The 20,964-nt window shown below is 38.7% G+C and overlaps 1 protein-coding gene across 1 annotated transcript in view; it reads right to left on the bottom strand.

The window, feature by feature from the left end:
- The window catches only part of LOC145640951 (uncharacterized), a 36,011-nt gene extending 19,425 nt beyond the window's left edge, over positions 1-16,586 (bottom strand). Inside the window, exon 1 of the mRNA XM_081692178.1 lies at positions 16,350-16,586. Coding sequence (XP_081548304.1) covers positions 16,350-16,451 — 102 coding nt within the window. The 5' untranslated portion in view covers positions 16,452-16,586. The remainder of the gene's footprint in view (positions 1-16,349) is intronic.
- Between the last annotated feature and the right edge of the window lie 4,378 nt (positions 16,587-20,964).

The raw sequence follows: 20,964 nt of genomic DNA, 5'->3' as shown, positions 1-20,964 counted from the left end.
AATCATCAAGCGAGAAAGTCAAATAATCTAATTCCTTATAATATGAGTTACATAAAACAATAAAAGTAAACAAAAGACTGAAGAGCATAATGGATGCCTTTATAGAAGAGATGAAGAATTAAATCAACAAGGGAGGCTTTCAAATATGCTCCTAATACTAAATTTGTAGCTCATAAGATAAACCAGGAAATTAAACTTGCAAAGGTGACCATGAGAAAAGAAAAACTTCTACACTCTTTACTGATACAATTTCAGATGTATACTTTCTTCCGAGGACATATACCACAAGAGTCCGTCTACAAGAGTAAAACCCAAATTCCACCCTCACTCTCTGGTTGGACTAATACAAGTGTCTTTCAGAAAATGGGTGATCAAAACGCAAAGCATACTCTACCAAAAGTCAAACTGGCCTTAATAGAGCCAACTTGGATGCGGGGGCGGGTGGACAATTAATCAAAATCCTCCAAAATCAAGTTGAAGCAACAATCGAAGAAGTAGCAAAGGGGTAGAAGAAGGAATGCACCAAGGAAATGTGGAATTTATGAATTGGAGAAGGTTGATGAATTGCAAATTGATCAACTAACAAAAGGGCTTTCCAAATTAAACACGAGTGTGAGTGCAAGTGCAAGTGCAAGTGGTGGAGCAAGCTCCTCTCAAGTTAACTCTTTCTCTTGTCAAAATTGTGGAGGAACGAACCATGATACATCTAGTTATGGAGGTTTGACGGCATACAACACAAGGCAAGAAGGATTTAGAGGAAGCGGCGGTGGAGTAGTTTGGAGACAACCACCACCCGGGTTTGCATCTCAACCTCAACAGTGGAACCAACAAGCTCAACCTTCCTACAATTCCAACCCTCAATACCAAAATCCACCTCCATCTCAACACCAAAACCCAAGAGGAAGCTACCCAAGGAACAACCAATACAACAATCAAACCCAAGTGTCTCAAAGAAATCAAGAACAAGCACCTCAAGCGTAGCTAACACAAACTCAACTCCTTCAAGCCATGCATTCTCAAATGCAAACTTTTGAGCAACAAATGCAAGAAATAAGAGTTCACAACAAGATGGTTGATTCACAACTGCCTCAATTGGCCGATAGAACTCCTTTCAATTCACCATCTACTGACATCCACAACCTAACCCTTCTCATAACTCAAAACCCGATACATGCAAGGCGATTACATTGAGGTCGGGAACTTTCTATGATGGGCCAAATGAGGGGGGTAATGAGGAAAAGAAGGGAGGAGAAGAGAGTGTGAATGAGGACAAGAGAGGTGAGAAAGAAAAAGTTGATGAGATAGAAGGAGGTTCGGAGAAGAAGAAGCTTGACAATGAGAAGACAACTTCAATTCCTAGTGAGGCTAGGAATCTTGATGGACCGGTTCCTTTTCCCGGTCGACTTGCGGAGAGGAAGTTGAATGACAAGTTTGCAAAATTCCTTAGTGTGATGAAGAATTTGCATATCAACCTCCCTTTCATTGAAGTTGTGACACAAATGCCATCTTACTCCAAGTTCCTCGAAGATATTCTCACCAACAAGAGGAAGCTCAATGATGAGCTTATCACCCTTCCACATCAAGTGAGTGCTCTTGTCCAACATAAGATGCCCAAGAAGGAAAAAGACCCGGGAAGCTTCACTTTGCCGGTGAAAATCGGGAATATGGAAGCTAGGGGCGCCTTAGCTGATCTTGGAGCAAGTGTTAGTTTAGTCCCTCTATCCATTGCTCAAAAACTCAATAGAGAGATGATCCCTACAAGGAAGACAATTCAATTGGCCGATCGGTCGGCGAAATTACCTTGTAGAGAGCTCGAGGATTTCCAATTAAAATGGGACACATCTACGTGCCTTGTGACTTTGTAGTGATGGATATGGAGGAAGATGTTAACACTACTTTGATCTTGGGACGTGAATCCCTTAAAACTTTGGGGGCGGTCATCAATTGCAAGAACAACACCATCACATATGAGGTGGCCGATGAGAAGATTGTCTTTGAGTTTTCTAAGTTGCTCAAGACCCCCATAGTTGAAAAATGCTATAAAGTTAATGTTATGAATGAGGAGTTAGATCGCTTGGGAAGGGTCATGATGAAGCCTCAAGTTCCAATGGTAGAAGCTCTTACATGCAAGGAAGAGTTCCACTCTCAAGAGCAAGAGAATTTGTCATGGCAATGGAGGAATCCTCAAAGGAGGTGGTTGAACAACAAGTTGAGATCGAGCTTGAGTCCAAGGAGGAGAAATTGGAGGAGAGTTCTAAGCCTCCTCCCAAGGTATAGAATTCAAGCCCCTTCCCCCTTCTTTGAAATATGCTTATCTTGATAAAGAGGGAAAATACCCTATTATAGTCAATGCTACCCTAGATGGTCTTGATTTGGAAAAACTACTTGATGTTTTGAGAAAATATAAGGATGTGATAGGGTATAGAATTGATGATATCAAGGGTATTAGCCCTTCTTTATGCATGCATCGTATTCATCTTGAAGATGATCATTCCACCTCCATTGAACCTCAAAGGAGGTTGACCCCAACCTCCAAGAGGTTGTCAAGAAAGAAATTTTGAAACTACGTGAGGTGGGCATCATCTATGCTATCTCCGATAGCAAGTGGGTTAGCCCGGTTCATGTAGTTCCAAAAAAGGGTGGGATGACCATAATCAAGGGTGGAGGAGAAGAGGAAATCTCCACCCGCACGGTGACCAGGTGGAGAATGTGTATTGATTATAGGAGATTAAACAAAAATACAAAGAAAGATCATTTTCCTCTCTCATTCATGAACCAAATGTTTGAGAGATTCTCTCACCATACTTTCTTTTGTTTCTTGGATGGATACTCCGGATTCTTCCAAATCCCTATCCATCCAAGCGATCAAGAGAAAACTACTTTCACATGTCCATATGGGACATTTGCATACCGAAGAATGCCATTCAGCTTATGCAATGCTCCTTCTACCTTTCAAAGATGCATGACCTCCATTTCTCCGAAATGCTTGAAAAAGAAATTGAAGTTTTCATGGGCGATTTTAGTGTTAGTTGTCGTCTTTTGACACTTGTCTTTTTAACCTTGAAAAAGTTTTGAAAAGGTGTCAAGAGACGAGTTTGGTTTTAAATTGGGAAAAGTGCCACTTCATGGTCGAGGAGAGCATTGTCCTCGGCCATAAAGTTTCAAAAAATGGCATTGAAGTTGATCCAGCCAAAGGTTCGGTGATTAGAAGTTGCCCCCTCCTACTTCTATCACAGAAGTACGAACTTTTCTTGGGCATGTCGGTTTCTACCGAAGATTTATTAAAGATTTTTCATCAATCGCCAAACCTTTTGACTGAATTACTCAAAAAGGATGTTGCTTTTAACTTCAATGAGGCTTGCCTTGAGGCATTTTATAAGCTCAAGGAAGCTCTCATCTCCTCTCCCGTGGTGCAAGCTCCGGATTGGAGCTTGCCTTTTGAGCTAATGTGCGATGCGAGTGATTTTGCAGTGGGTGACGTGCTTAGGCAAAAGAAAGAAGGAAAATCATGTGTCATCTACTATGCAAGTAGGATTCTTGATGAAGCTCAAAAGGAGAAGGAAATGCTAGCGGTTGTGTTTGCCTTTGATAAATTTAGGTCCTGTCTTATTTGCTCTAAGTTGCGGTGCGATATCTCATGACTAAGAAGGAAGCAAAGCCTCGCCTAATCCGTTGGGTCCTCTCTCTTCAAGATTTTCACATGGAAATGAGGGACAAAAAGGGAGCGGAGAACTATGTTGCAGATCATTTGTCTAGGCTACCTTTTGAGAACAAAAATGATGTACCAATCAATGATGAGATAGGATTCGAAACTCTCATGGCTATGGCTTCAACATCTAGCCCTTGGTATGTGGACATCGCCAATTATCTTGCTTGTGAAGTCATTCCCCCGGAGTTTTCTTCTCAACAAAAGAAAAGATTTTTCAAGGAAGTGAGGAGGTACTTTTGGAATGACCCATACTTGTTCAAACAATGTGGAAATGGCCTTTTTCGAAAATGTATTCCGGATAATGAAATCGAAGGAGTTCTTGAGCATTGCCATTCACTACCACGTGGAGGACATGGGGGTGTTAATAAGACGATGGCAAAAATTTCTCAGTGGCCAACGATGCATAAGGACGCTCACAAGTTCGTTTCACAATGTGATAGGTGTCAAAGAAGTGGTGGCATAACCAAAAGGGATGAAATGCCTCAACAAAGTGTCTTGGACGATGAGCCCTTTGATGTTTGGGGGGTGGACTTTATGGGGCCTTTCGTTTCTTCTTGTGGAAACCTATATATCTTGGTAACGGTTGATTATGTGACAAAAATGGATTGAAGCCATACCCTCTCCTACCAATGATCACAAAAAAAAGATAATTCTTCCTAGATTTGGGGTTCTAAGGGTGTTAATTAGTGATGGAGGCTCCCATTTCGCCAAAAAGCAATTTGAAGCTCTTCTCAAGAGATATGGCGTTCATCACAAGGTTGGACTACCTTACCACCCTCAAACTCAAGGACAAGTGAAGGTCTCGAATCGTGAAATCAAGAATCTACTTGAAAGGATGGTGAATAAATCAAGGAAAGATTGGTCCCTCAAGCTCGATGATACACTATGGGCTCTTAGGGAGGTGACAAGACTCCAAACGGCACGACCCCCTATAGATTGGTCTGCGGGAAGGCTTGTCACTTGCCGGTTGAGTTAGAATACAAGGCTTTGTGGGCTATCAAGGAACTCAATATGGATTTATCTTTGGCCGGTGAGAAGAGATTGCTTAAGCTCAATGAACTCAATAAGGAGAAGACCAAAACGTGGCATGACCAACATACACGAAATAAGAGCTTTAAGGTTGGAGATAAGGTTTTGCTTTTCTACTCAAGGCTTCGTTTGTTTCCGGGTAAACTCAAGTCCAAGTGGTCGGGGCCTTTTGTGGTATCGAAGACTACTCCTTATGGTTCTTTTGAGTTAGATGCGGATGGTAACAAGTTTATGGTCAATGGTCATCGTTTAAAGCATTACTTTTGGAAGGAAGAAGTTGGTCTCATTGAATGTCTAATGCTTGATCCTTTGGATCAAAAGCCTCCCCCTTGATGAATTTTTCTCATGGTCAAGCTAGTGACCTCATAAAGAAGCGTTCTCGGGAGGCAACCCGAGCTCTTGACTCTTTTCTTCTTTATTTTTCTTTTTGGTCGGTTTGGTTGATAATTTTTATCTTATAGCTTTTGGTTTTTCCTTGTAGGTACTTCACCCCTTGGTACATGTATGAATAGGGATAGGAGGCAATATGATAGTTTTTGTTGAGCTACGTTTGAGTTAATAGAGAAAGAAGGACAAAATTCAAAGCACAAAAGGAAGAGGGAAACCGCGCCCAAGGAGAGCCCTCTCCGGGAGGCCGCGGGCGCGGCAAAGGAAGGAGTAGGGCGGTTGTGGCCTCATCAAAATGATCAGGAACTCAGAGATGCCCAACCGCGCCCCTGGAGAAGGCGCGGCATGAAGGCCCGCGGGCGCGGCTCTTTTGGTACCCGCGGACGCGGCCCTTTTAGTACCCTCGGGCGCGGCCTGCGGGGTTTCATATGCTGAATCGAAGCCTCTTTCCCATTCAATTCGCCTACTCCTCTCTTTCTCATTCTCTCTCTAAAAACCCCCCAAACCCTAACTACCAAAAATCCATCAAAATCCCTCATTCTCATCTCAATTTCTTCAATTTTTCTTCATAAAACAACAAATTCATCAACAATTTTCAACCTCCATCATAAAAAATCTGAAAATTTTCGAAGCTCCACCATTGTTACTCCTTGAAGCACCATTGGAGTTCTTGTTCGTTGAGGTTAGTTGGAGTTGATTCTTGGCTTCATAGTTGGTATAATCTACTCCCTTCTAGTTTTATTGAATTTTTAAGCAATGTTGGATGTTTTTCATAGTTAATTCTTGTGATTTTTGTTCGGTGATTTTGCATGCTTGATTTGATGAATTTTGTTGTTAGTTTTACTCTAACTTTTGGTTGATTGTTGTTGTGAAGTTGTTTATTGGAAATTCTTGTGGTGTTCTTGGTTACTTTGTGTTGTTTGGAGTTTGAGAAGTATATTACTTGTTGTGGTTGCTTTGTGTAATTTGTGGGTGGATTTGTTGAATTTTATTGAGGAGTTATAAGTGTTGTTTGTTGAGAAGAAAAGATGAAGGTTGTAACAAGTTCTAAGAAGAGGAAAAGTGGAAAGGAGCCACGAGATTCATCCTCCCAAACATCAAAGGGCTCAACTTCCAAGAGGCATTTCATCCCTTTTGGTTATGCCACCACTTTTTTGACACCTATCACATTGTGAAACGAACTTGTGAGCGTCCTTATGCATCGTTGGCCACCACAATAGAGATTGAGAAATTTTTGCCACCGTCTTATCAACACCCCCATGTCCTCCACGTGGTAGTGAATGGCAATGCTCAAGAACTCCTTCGATTTCATGATCCGGAACACATTTTTGAAAAAGGTCATCTCCACATTGTTTGAACAAGTATGGGTCATTCCAAAATTACCTCCTCACTTCCTTGAAAAACCTTTTCTTTTGTTGAGAAGAAAACTCCCGGGGAATGACTCCACAAGCAAGATAATTGGCGATGTCCGCATACCAAGGGCTAGATGTTGAAGCCATAGCCATGAGAGTTTCAAATCCGATCTCATCATTGATTGATACATCATTTTTGTTCTCAAAAGGTAGCCTAGACAAATGATCCGCAACATAGTTCTCTGCTCCCTTTTTGTCCCTCATTTCCATGTCAAAATCTTGAAGAGAGAGAACCCAACGGATTCGGCGAGGCTTTGCTTCCTTCTTAGTCATGAGATATCGCACCGCAATATGATCCGTGTACACAATCACCTTAGAGCAAATAAGACAGGACCTAAATTTATCAAAGGCAAACACAACCGCTAGCATTTCCTTCTCCGTTATTGTATAGTTCTTTTGAGCTTCATCAAGAGCCCTACTTGCATGATAGATGACACATGATTTTCCTTCTTTCTTTTACCCAAGCACGGCACCCACTGCAAAATCACTCGCATCGCTCATTAGCTCAAAAGGCAAGCTCGGAGCTTGCACAACGGGAGAGGAGATGAGAGCTTCCTTGAGCTTATGAAATGCCTCAAGGCAAGCCTCATTGAAGTGAAAAGCAACATCCTTTTTGAGTAATTCAGTCAAAAGGTTTGACGGTTGATGAAAAATCTTTAATAAATCTCCGGTAGAAATTGGCATGCCCAAGAAAAGCTCGTACTCCCGTAATAGAAGTAAGAGGGGGCAACTTCTCAATCACCGAAACTTTGGCCGGATTAACGTCAATGCCATTTTTTGAAACTTTATGGCCGAGGACAATGCCCTGCTGGACCATGAAGTGGCACTTTTCCCAATTTAAAACCAAACTCGTCTCTCGACACCTTTTCAAAACTTTTTCAATGTTAAAAAAACAAGTGTCAAAAGACAAGCCCCAACACCTTTGCCTCCAACCAAATTCTCAAATAGAAACCACAAAACCAAATTCGATATCAAGAAAAGTCCTCCCCACTAAACACTACCATCAAACCACAAACTAAGCATTGACGAAGATTGTTGATTCTTTTTCAACAATCTAAGGCTAAACACCTTTGTCTCCAAGGCCTACACCGGGAGCCTACCTTGGAGTTTCTTGCCTCATTTGAAAGCACACTTTCGGAAACAACGATATCTACGTTTCCTTCCAACTCTTCAACAAAAAAGAAACCATGTCCCTTCACAAATTCAATAAGTACCTCGGCCTTAACCCCAATGTCGACATTCTCCTCCAGCAGCTTCCTGACTACAACCCCCGACTATGGTGGAAACAGATCTCCAGAAAAAAACAACTTTGATGCTAAGTACTCCTTCGCAAGTGCGATCATGCACCCGGCTCTTAGATTACTTCACCGTATTCTTGGGTACATGGTCTTCAACAAGCAAGACTTGGGGAAGATAACACTAGAAGAGATCCAGATTCTTTAGCTTGCATCTAAGCCGGATCTTGGGCATAGAGTAAACTTGGGTTTTATCTTCATCCAATGCATCGAGGCCATCGTGTCGGGGATCAAGACCGGGGAGATCCATTGTGGGGCTATGGTCACTCGGTTGGCCATAAGGTGTGGACATGAGGAGAAGTTGCACTCATGCACCATTGTTGGGAAAGGTGACGGGAGTGATATATTGTTTGATGAGCGACAACTTAAAACAATGCAATTCATCAAAAGGATCCCCGGGGTCGACAGGATTTGGCGTCTGCTTGTATCCCGCGAGCATCATTGCTTCCTCCCGAAGCCGGAGTTCATCTCCCACACAAGAGAAAAAGATCACCCTTGGTGGGTGCGGAGAGACTCGGTTGTCCTTCCCAATAACATAGTGGTGAATTCAGATGAGGTGCATGAGGAGGACGAGGAGATTGGGATGGAAGGAGAAGAAGAGGATGAAGTGGAAGAACAACAACAACAACAACATGAACATGGAAGAAGAAGACGGCAACAACAACAACAACAACAACCTGATTTTCAACAAGACATGGCAAGGATGAGAGCTCAAATGGAGAGCATGCAAGGTATGTTTGCCTCTTACCAACATAATGCTTTTCAAACTAACGCCCTTTATGATTTGAGTGTACGTAGGGGAGAGGTCACTCCTCCGGTCAACCACCCTTATGCACCGGCCCAACAAAGGCCCGTGCCTTCATGGGGTGGTGACAACCTCCCTACGTACCCGTATTGGTCGGGTGTCGAGAACCCCGACGAGCCTAGGCGTGAGTTTCCTGACGAGTCTGGTCACTATGATTACCGGGTCTCAGGTGGGAGTGACTATAGGGATGACCCAAACTACCCCTACGTTCACCCCGATCACCCTGCTCCTTGTGTGCAACCCGAGCCCTTTGACCGGTTAACCCCCTCCCAACTTGACCTTTACAAAAGGGAGTAGTTTTGAATAAGTGTGGGGGAAGGCACCAGGGACTCGTGGGAACGTTTGAGAAGCTTATGTTGGGTATTGTTATTATGCATCGGGTTGGTTACCTTTTGGATCGTTTTAGCTTGTTGTTGTTGGGTCATGATGATGATGAGATGATGATGATGATGTCTTTGATTGTGATGTTGGTAGTTAGTTATGTCCATGGGCCAAGTTTGGTAGCTTTTTGTTTTTCTTTCCTGTTTTGCTAACCCTTTATCTTTGTTTAGTGTTTGTTTTTGCTTTTTCTTTCTCTCCTTTTTATAGCTTTGAAGAACGATGGAAGCAACATTTGGAGCTTTGGGGTTTTGGTAAATGGTTTGGTTGCTTTATTTTTCTTTAAGAGACATTTGGGTGAGATCTTTCTTTTTCCCTCTTTACTCTTTCTTTGAATGCTTAGTTTAGGACTAGTTTAGGAAGAAGTTGAATGGTTCAAGGATGTTTGCTTTTTGTTCTATGGAACCTGGGATCGTTGATGTTGTTATCGAACGATCACTTGTAACACAATTGGGATTTAATTGGATTATATGCCTTGTTTGTGAACCTTTTTTATTTCTTCCTCTTTCTTTTGTTTTGTTTTCCCCTTTTTGTGTGACAAGCATGACTATGACAAGTTGAAATGATTTTTTATTTGGAATTTGCTCATTCATTTGGATTGGTGTGCTTCTCATGATGATGTGTCTTTGAATGCTTATCTTCCTAGTTGATGAGGGTTTACACGGTTTGAGAATGCTTAGGATTGAGTTAGACAAAATTTAAGCTAAGGTAGCACGGTTTAGAACTTTTGAGGACGTTTGAACCCCTAGTTCACGGAAAAGTGGTAAGATGGTGTTGCTCTCTATAGTGGATAGAATTCCCTTTAGTTGGTATTTGCTTACTTCCCACCCCTTGTGAGGTCTAATATTGTTCAAGCCTTCATCAATCTTGTTAAGTGGCATTTAGGATCCTTAACTATGCGTATCTTAATCCTTGTGTTGGCCTCTAGCTCCCAAGATCGTGACCAAGCAACTCTAGAGGAGGAAAAGGGCACTTCTCATTTTTCTTTGTTTTCCTTATGTTTTGTTACAAATTTGGTTTTCATTTTTGCATCAACTGACTTGCTAACCAATTTAAGCCTTATTTTCCTTTCTTAACTTAACCATATTACAAACCTATCGGCCTATGTCCTACCAACCCTTGTAGTTAGTGAAGCATTGGCTTGTGAGGTTTGAGTTTTGAGAGTGTCGGATACGAGCAAGAAAGTTGTGTAAATTGGTTCAAGTATAGTTCTGAAAGTTGAACATGAAAAGAATTTGCAAAAAAGCTTGAGAAGAAAGATGCAATTCAAGAAAACCAAGTGAAGTAAAAAAAAAAAAAAAAAAAATGATGAAAAGGGATGAAGTAATGTTGTGAGGTTTGTATTGAAGGTTGTAGTTTGAGTTTAGGTTCAATTCTTAGGTTGTTCCTGAGAGATGGCCACTCTTTTGCTTCACTTAGGATTTGCCACCAAAATTTTCAAATTGATTCCCAACCTTAACCATTAGCCATGACATTACAACCCTAGTTAAGACCCTTGGACTTTAGAGGAGCAAGGTCAAAGACCGGTGGAGGGAGATAGATTTCAACCCTATGAATAGAGTGCGCATAGTTGAGATGTCGGGATGACCTTATAATTCCACATAAAATTTCTTTTTCCGGTTCCCTCGAGAAATCATGAGGAGCTAACTAAGGGATGATTTGAAACTAGTGGAGAGGACGTGGACCGTCTTGGTTGGGGCAAGGACGGAGAATGAAATCATTAGTTCTCTATGCTTAGCTTAGGTTTGTCTCTTTCAACCATGAGCATCTTAGAACGTGTTTTCCATCTTTGAATTGAGAAAGGTAAGTATTCTTTGATGCATGTCTCTACATTTGAGTCCAAATGGAGCATTTCCTACCTTAAGGCTTGATTGGTTTTTCTAAAACCTTGTCATGTTATGCTTGTTGTGTTTGTCTCTTTGTTCTAGTTTTCCTAGCTTGAGGACAAGCAAGAGGCAAGTGTGGGGGATTTTGATGAGTGGATTATGCTACTCTTTTATCCTTTTTCTTTGAGGATTCTCCCCTTAGTTGCGCTTGTTTGAGCCTTTTCTAAGCATTCTACCTTAGTTTTGCTTTCTTTTATCCTTTCTCGTGTTTTCTTTCCCTTTTCCCCTTCTTCGGTTTTCTTAGTGTTTCTTCGTTGTTTTGTAGGTTGTTGGCCCTTTTGGATGAATCTATGGATGCATGTCGAGCTATGGAAGGGAAATGAGATGTTTAAGGAGAGGGTGTTTAAGCCATGCAGGAGCCGCGAGCGCGGCACTTTTTGTTGAAAAATGAACGGGAACTTGGAGATGTCGTGCCGTGCCCTGGAAGAGGTCTCTCCTCTTTAACCGCCGAGAGCGGCATATCGAGGATGCCTTTTTCCCCTGATTCCATATTCCAGACTCCTCTGGAGAGGCCTCTCCTACTTTCAGCCACGGGCGCGGGCTCAGATGCGCGGGCGCGGGTTGCTGGGTTAAGCAACTCCATACCCTGATTAGAGAAGGTGCGGCTGCTTGCTAGAGGGCACTCCTTGGTGTTTTATTTCCGTCTTTTCTGATGCATATAAATCGCCCCTTATTCAAGTTTGTAATCATCTTTTATCTTATCAACATTTAGCCCTAATCTTAGAGAGAGAAAGTGGATTATTACTCAAGTTTCCTTTATTGTATTCAACTTTGGTCAAGTTTAATCTTAAATCAAGCAACATTTCAAGTTTTCATCTTTTATTAATCCTTTCTTTAGTAATCTCTAATCCTTTCTTTTAGCTTTATTTATTTGCTTTATTGTTGCTTATTTTCATTAATCTTATTATTGCATCTAGTTATTATTGATTTCATTGTTCTTAATCATGTTTTGTTTTGTGTTTCTTGAGTTTATTTCTAGTTTTGATATTATGTTTAATCTCCCTTCTTTAGGCTAATTTGTTAACTAGGGGAAGGGGGTGGAAAATATGTGTTGATATTGGATGAATGATGATGGTTGGATTGAACTCATGCCATAAATTGATGAAAGACATGATTTTGATAGCTTGAGACTAGTTTAAATGCATGAAAGTGATTTGAACTAGATTAAGATCATCTCTATTTTAATGATTGCATGAGAATGAGATATTAAAGTGGAGTTTTATGGATTGTGCTTCTTTATTCTCTTGATTTGATTGTAACTAATAGGATGCATGAGAATGATCCTAATTAGTATAGACCTTTTTCATTGAGTTGCGTAGACTATTGCATGAGAATGAATTGTTTAGGTAGAATTTTGTGTTCTTTGGCATGTTCATCATGATAACCATTATTGTTCCCCTCTTTCTAATCATGTTTGACACCCTCGTACCCCTAGCGTCGTTCTCTCTTGATTTATTCCATTTTATCTCTCTTTGTTTGTAGCTTTAGTGCCTTTAATCGAAAAATTCAACAAAAATATCCTTTTCTTGACTCTTGCGTAGTGAATTTGATGTTTAGTTTGCATGCTTCCTTTTGGGTTCGACCCTATGCTTATCCCTATACTTGTATTAGGGTAGTTTAGGTTATAAATAATTAATTTGATTAGAGTGGTAGTTTAACGACCTATCTAGCCTCGATCACTACATACAATCAAACCAAGGTTCATATAAAGACTTTCTCCTTATGAGGAGCTTGGAATTATAAAGACCACACCAAGAGGTTTATGAGTGTATTTCATGCAAAGCCAGCCTTTACGAGCGTCTTATTCTATTCAAGAAGATAGTAAAAATTAAAATAAAATAAAAAAATTAAAAAAAATATGTAATAATAATAATAATAATAATAATAATAATAATAATAATAATAATAATAATAATAATAATAATAATAATAATAATTATTATTATTATTATTATTATATCTAGCGAGAAAGTCAAATAATCTAATTCCATATAATATGAGTTACATAAAACAATAAAAGTAAACAAAAGACTGAAGAGCATAATGGATGCCTTTATAGAAGAGATGAAGATTTAAATCAACAAGGGAGGCTTTCAAATATGCTCCTAATACTAAATTTGTAGCTCACAAGATAAACCAGCAAATTAAACTTGCAAAGGTGACCATAATAAAAGAAAAACTTCTACACTCTTTACAGATGTATACTACTTTCTTCTGAGGACATATACCACAGGAGTCCGTCTATAAGAGTAAAACCCCCATTCCACCCTCACTCTCTGGTTGGACTAATACAAGTGTCTTTCAGAAAATAAGTGATCAAAACTCAAAGCATACTCTACCAAAAGTCAAACTGGCCTCAATAAGAAATTACTTATACCCTCTCCAGTATACACCAAACCAATAAATATCCTTTTAAAAAAATACAAGCTTACGAACCACAAGAAAAGTTTGAATTGAGTGAGAAAATACAATATTTAGAAGTATAAGGTTTGAGGCTTCTCTCTCTGGAAAAAAGTATATATATATCATCCGTAGACACGTATTTCTATTTGGGAAGTTTCTAATTAGTAAACACGTTTCTATTTCAGACATTTTTTTGGTATATAATTAATTTTACCCTCATTCTGTCTCCTCCGGTCCTCCCCATATCAGACCAAAAATACCCGATATCTCTCGTTTCTCACACCTTATCAACAAACAACCATTCTATTTTCTCTTTCCTTCCCCACCACTACCGCCACACCCTATATTCCTTTTCCATCGGCATTCTTCTTCTCTCCTTCTTCTCCCATCCTTCTTTCCTTCACTAGTCATTGGCCTCCTTCTTTCTCCTCCCTCCACCACTGCACCACCACTAGCTATCGCCTCCTCTTCCGCCTCTTATCCCCACGAGATAGAATTAAGATCTTGATTTCATCGATCTACTATAGGCTCACATCGAAGACCTATCCAGTCATTGATAGGTTCACATTGCATCTCACTTCAACGAAAACATAGCATTTTAGGTGAAGATAATTGGTTCTCTAATGTCGGAAATGATATCCACAAGGGTTTTTATCATCCTCACTATTAACACATGCTTGTTATTCCTCTTTTGATTTCCTAAAAAGACTAGAAGTTTCTTCTCTGACATAGAAAAATTGTAGATATAGAATTAATTTTATTTATTTAATTAAACGATTAGGAATTTAGGGTGGCTGTAAATTAGGAAAATGAAGAAAAATGTAGGTGTTTAAGGGAGGGGAGATAAAGTTTGAGGTGAAGAAAAAGGCGGTGATGGTGGCTGAGTAGATGAAAGTGAGGTAGTGGTGAGCCATGGAGGTGGCTGATTGTTTAGTCAACATGAAAGAAGGGGAAGGGGAATGGTAGGTAGGTAGGTAGGGATAGTAAGGATATTTTAGTATTTATCCTTTCTTTAACACTTCTATTTAATTTGTGTGCCAAAAAAGAAATGCGTCAACTAGTAAAGAACGAAGTAAGTATAAGTCTTAGGCTTACTCTCAACCATCAAGTCTCCTAGTGACATGAGACACCATTTAGTCCTAAAGAATTACAACGAGGATTGCTTCCAAAAAGGAACATCTATTATGTATGAGGTTGATTCTCAATCTTATGCTTAGCAATTTTTTAAAAAAAAAAAAAAAAAAGTACATAAAAATCCAACATAGCTTAAAATCGTACATAGGTGAGTTAACCTAAAACCCCACAAAACCATTGCAGGAAGCACAACCCAAAAGTCTCTCAACATGAATACTCTGAATTATCAACAATGTGATAAAGCTGAGGGCTATAATTCCATAACCCTAAATCACTTGAGAGTAAAAAATTTTAAAAAAAATTAAAAAAAAAAAGTCTCTAACAAATATAGCAACACAACTGACATGGAAAAAGGAAAAAAAAAAAAAAAAAAAGGTCCATCCACCGACTCTCCTTGACCAAAACTTATCCCAATCTACCCAAACTTTAGTAATGGAGTCTCAATCAATATCTTGTAGACACTCATTGACGTAAAAAATCCAAGACTAAGTTTCTCACCTTTAAGATGCTATTAATGGGTTTTTGTGTTTGTTAGGAAAAGCAAGGACAGAGTAAATGGGTAAAATTATCTGATATACACCACTAATGAACTGATTGGAGTTGAAATGAATATTTTATGAGAGAAGGAAATTAGGAGCTCAATTGATCTGAATTGATTGGAGCTGAAGTGAACTAAAATTAAGCTGAAGTGAACAAACCCTAAGTTTGAAGTGAACAAGGTTTCAATCACTAATCTCACACAAAGTTTGATTATTAAAGATTGATTAATTACATAGATTAAGTTGTTTTCTAAAAAGGAATAATGAGAGAGATAGAGAGAGGGACTCTCCTCAATTCATAAAACATCCAAAGTTGTGCTTAAAATGTAATATTTCTCCTTATGTAGGTGGCTAACATCACCCTAATCATTAACTATAAGATCCCTTGGATTAAATTTGAATGGTCAAGATCAAATAAGTAAAAGGAAAATTTGAGAAAAATGTAATCAAGAGGCCACTTGACCCCATCAAGCAAAGGCACCTCATCGGGCTCAAGCTGAATATTCAAAATCTTTGAAAGATTAACACAGGTTTGCCAAGAAATTAGCTTCATCCAATTTGGAAACAGGGTAAAAAAACTCCTTCACATACTACTCTATGAGAAAAGCTTTGCCAATTCCCTAGGACAATCTCACTTGATAGGGTAAGCAATGCAAGATATAATCTCTCACGAATAATTTCTTACCTTCAAAAGAGCTTTTATTCACCTAAGCTACATCATTAGCTCATACTTCGTGTAAGCCTTTCCAACTGTTGTTGTTTCAGAGCAAAAAAAAAAAAACATCAACTTGGATTCGGGTCATACATCTATATTCAATCCGGGTTTAATGGATGATCCCCCATCGCTCATAACAGTCATAAGTAAGCTAATTGATTACAATTCTATTTTTATAGAGAACTTAAAACTCATGAGCACACCCATTCTTCCAGGAGCATGAGCACAACCATTCTGATAAGAATAAGCGAAATAACCTACTCTAGACCAGGGAAAATGAATTCGACAGCTTTTGCTCACAAAGAATTGCAAAAGTTTATCTAACCATACAATAAAATAACACAATCTAGCTTTGCAATTTTCAACATTTTGCAAAATACTTAAAAGTTCATTGCAATTCCCACAATCAAACAACCTAACCAAAATATCATACGAACAAGATCAACCAAACTCAATTACCCAACAAGATTCATCAATAAACAATTCCCCCTTTGCATAAAAATGAGAAAATTCACAACAATTAACAATTCCATACCAAAGGTCAATCACCAATCATTATGAATCGAATTCCAAAGCAACAACAATTTTCAGGATTCAATTAAATGGAAAGTAAATGCAAATAAATAGAAGAGCACTGAAATTGAATTGTATACATACCGCAAAAGTGGTTGCAGTGGCACCAATCAAACTGAAGAGTACAATGCCCCACAATTTCTTGTTGCCGTCTTCCTTATTGTGAAATTCGTCATCTTCCGCCATGTTCGAGCATGTCAATGTTGAAAAACTTAAGGACTCCAAGTAATTGATGAGAATATAATCGAAAACCCTGATCGCATGCTTTCTGTTCTCACACCTTGAATTGGTATTTTTGATTCTCGAACAAACTGGTTTCACCGCCTTTAAAAGTTTACCTGGATTTGGTATTCAACTGTCTTGCACTCTTTCTACACGTGAGTAGAGTTGTCAAAACACCCGAAAAAAAAACTAATTGTATCTATTTAGAACGGTAACCGATCCGATTTAATTTGAGAAATTGAAGACCCAAACCGATCTGTGACCGAACTGAACTCAGCCTGAATCCGAACATGACCCAATCTGAACTTAACCCGGCACCGATTTGATCTGACCTCAACTCAACCCGAATCCGATTTGATCCGACTTAAACTCAAACCGAACTGATTTGATCTAACCCGAGCTCAACCCGATTCGAAATTGACCCGGCAAATAACTTATCTAATCCGATCTGTTTTAACCAGAACTGATATTAACCCGACCCGATTTTAACTCGATTTATTTTTACGCGATCCGAATTTAACCCGACCATAATTAATTATTGACCTTTTTATTCAAGTCTTATACTACAGTACTATATTTACACATTAATAAGTTAACGTTTTTTACTACAAAGAAATACTCGGGAGTAACAAGTTTACACTTTTGTAGACACCCATTTGTGTCTCCCCAAAACCAAACCCACTGATGAATACTTTTCGCGTCGAGTCATAATCGAATGAAGTGAAAGTGTGGAAAGTCTAATATTGTAGTTAGTTTTTATTAAAAATCTTTCTTTCTGTTTTTGAAAACTTACTATATTTTATGAAAATAGTCAATCCAGTTTAGTTTGGTCCTTGACATGGGTCCAATAATGGTGTAGCTGGATTGGGCTCGAAACGAGTTTTCCAACGATATATTATAAGCCCAATACCGATGAATAATTAGGAAGTTATGGCCAAAATACTAAACTGGGCCCGGTTTGGTTTTTATATGCGGCCCAATGATCTAGAGGATGACCTATAATGAATTATCATTCTTAATGATATTAGGATTGATTATAGTCTTCTAGAATCTTCTAGAAGGTTCTTTTGAATCCTATGGGATTAGGATTGATAATTATGTTTTATGAGTTTTATTTGGAATAAAAGAAGTGTTTTATGTGAAATTACAATTTTACCCTTCGTACGGACTTTACGACTTGATTTTATCAAAAAGTAGATTCCGCGTTGAAAACGGGTGGAAAACCTTCTGCATCGCCAAACGACAGGTTGTCGCCTCGCGACAGGTCCTGCTGTTTGCGACAGAGGCGTGTTTTATTCCTTTCCGAACTCTGATTCGTATTATCAATTCCGGACTATTTTATTATAAATAGGGACTTTAGACCTTCGTTTTCAATCATCAACTCTTAACCAGAATTCTCTAATTCTCTTCTCTCTCTCTAAGCTCAAGCTTATTCTCTCTCCCCCTCTTTCTAGTCTAGCCTTTTACAAACAAAATTCCTCATACATTAGCACTAGACATACTTAGTCAAGTTCGAAGTTGTCTTCGCCCTAGACATGAAAGGTTTGATATTTCTAAGGGTTTCGTCCCAAATCTCTATTTCAATTACTTAATTTAATTGTTTTGTTTATTATTTTCCTTGAAGTTACTAACGCGTGTATTTTGTTATTAGAAAGAGATACGAGGCATCCAAGTAAGTGCTTTAATTGTTTTAATTGATATTATGATATAGAAATCATGTTTAGGTTGTTATTTTGATTCCTAGTATCATGTTAGGATGATTTTCCTAGTATCATGTTAGGATGTTTTTCTTAGTATGATGTTTAGGGTAAAGAATAAGTTCCTTATATCAATTATGATTTATATGATGCTTCCTATTTCTTTCCGAATATCATGTTAGTATCATGCTAGGGTTAAAGCTTTGATTTTTATTGCTTAGTGACATGATAGGGTTTGTTATTAATCTTGTTAGTATCATGCATCGGATCTTGCTATTAATATTATGCTTTAACATGGTTATTTTAATTATGATTGTTATTTTTGATTACTAGTCGTTGGAGCGCGCGCGATGCTCGCGCCCCCTCGACGGTACGATAATTTATTGGGTTGATTAATTTGTTAATTTTAACTATGATTTTGTTTCGTGCTTTATTTAGTGTTCTTTTATATTATATATATTATTTGGATGGAGTCGTGTCAGTGCATAAGTAAAGTGTATTTGTAAAGTTCAAAAAAAAAAAGAATTAGTTGGTTGATTAATTTGTTAATTTTAACTATGATTTTGTTTCGTGCTTTATTTAGTGTTCTTTTATATTGTACATATCATCTGGAGTCGTGTCAGTGCATAAATAAAGTGTATTTGTAAAGTTAAAAAAAAAAAAAGAAATATTTTTTCTAAATTTTAAAAGTATTTGGGTTATTAGATTCATGAATGAATTACATGGAGAAACTTTGTATATATGAAGTGATGAAATTTAGGCCTTAGCTTTCTCTCCATATTATGTGAGACTACCGTAGATAAAAGTGTAGGATATAAATTCCCTTGATCTCCATGTTGGGTTTCAGAGTGTGGAGAACGGTTTCAAGAAGGCTAAAGGGGTGCATAGCTTAGGAGATTAAGCTATGGGCTATTGCTTGGTGTTAAGCAATGGTGGATGACAAAGGGCTGACTTCAAATGGGCATATCTCAAGATCTAGACTTGGTATTGAGATGATTCAAGTTGGAGGTTATAGTTCGTCTCAAGAGCTTCCTAACGACTGGTCATAAGCTTGATTTGGTTAAGAATCGAGGGATTTATGGCTGTTTTAAGAAGAGTTGCCCGCGCATTGCGGGAGTTCGACCGAACTCATGAAAGGTTCGGTCGAACATAGTTGCTTCATGAAAGGTTCGGTCGAACCTAGTTGCTTCTGAGTAATTGAGACATAATGTGTAGCCTTTTGATTTCTAGAGCAGGTTCGGTCGAACCAAGGAAGAAGTTCGACCAAACCACCTCATGTTCGACCGAACTCTGGGAAGGTTCGGTGACAGGGTAAAGTCGTATTCCCTAATCAAAATAATTACCTAAATCCTCTAACTAAAGTAGATAGGGAAGTAGGGTCGAACTCCACAGGGAAACAAGTCTTTTTACTCCTAATTAATTATTATAATCTAAATTATCTGAGTAACCAATATTTTTTTGTGAATAAAATCTAAACTACGGAGAATAAAGTCAAAAGGAATAAAGTAGGGAGAAAATCAAATATTAAAAGGCCTAGGGCATAGGTTCACTAATAAACAATATTCCAGGGCAATTCATAATAAGCAATCATCAAGCATTGGTTAATCAGATTATAAAGGGCTTTCGCTACGTATTATAATCACAGAGTTAATTTACCGGTATTAAATCTCATCTGTCGAATCTCAACTTAACCATTTATAAATTAATCTGCCTATTGAAACTAAGCCCAAATATCAATTCTCATATGTCGAATCTCGAATGAATATTGCTAAACTCATACAATTAAATCTGGCCAAACCTAATTGCATAGCATTAAAACAATCAATAGGAAATCAACCAAGCATTGATAATTTACAATCACAAAATTGCCCCTTCATATCATTTATTAGATCCCCATAAACCCTAGAAATTAAACTACTCACACATCATCATAACTAAACTAATCAAATAAATAAATAATAGCATAATCAAAGAAGTAAATAAAATAACTGAAATTAAAAGAGAAGAAATTGTTACCAAAAAGAAATCTGGAATTAATGGAAGAATTAAGAACAAGAGTTGAGAGAGAATTTAAGAGAGAGAAAATTTCTAAGTAGAGAGAGAAAGTCTAAGAGAGAAGGTAATCTAAAAATCCGTACAAAAATCATACTTAAACGTTTTTTAAAACAAAAATTAAAACTAAACTAATCAGGTCTTTTAAAAACGCGCGCCTGATCGGGCAAAGGGCCGCCCGATCGGGCGCGCCTTTTTCTTCGCGTTCCTTCCCAGCAGCATCGCCCGATCGTGCTAGATGCTCGCACAATCGGGCGCGCTGTAGCACGCACAGCACCATTGCCTTGCCGCGCCCGATCGGGCCCTTGCTTCACTTTGAGGCTTGGACTTCGATTGTGCTTGATTTCTCGGCCCAATCCGGATTTCCTCCTCGGATCTTGAATACTTGGTCCAAATGCCTCGGGATCTCAATTATCGAGCCCTTAATCACCGACTCTCACCGATCTTGGGCTCCAAAAGTGGTCGTGTCCTTCTAGCTTCCGTAGTTGATCCATAAAGCCCGGGAAAATGCTCCAAGAGTGCAATTTCCTGTAAAATACAACTAAAACTACGAAAACACTAGAAAACACAAATTAGTAATAAAAGTGGCCCGAAAGAGCCAAAAACACTACAAATAACGACCAAGGGACGGGGGTAAAACATTATATAAAATGGACATATCAGACTCCCCCAAGCCAAACCTTTGCTTGTCCCTAAGCAAAGAGCTCATCAATGAACATATAAAACAT

The sequence above is a fragment of the Chenopodium album genome, chromosome 7 (genome assembly GCF_948465745.1).
Source record: "Chenopodium album chromosome 7, dcCheAlbu1.1, whole genome shotgun sequence".
Lineage (NCBI taxonomy): Eukaryota > Viridiplantae > Streptophyta > Magnoliopsida > Caryophyllales > Amaranthaceae > Chenopodium > Chenopodium album.
The sequence above is the reverse complement of the archived record's forward strand: the minus strand, read 5'-3'. Positions and strand labels throughout refer to the sequence as shown.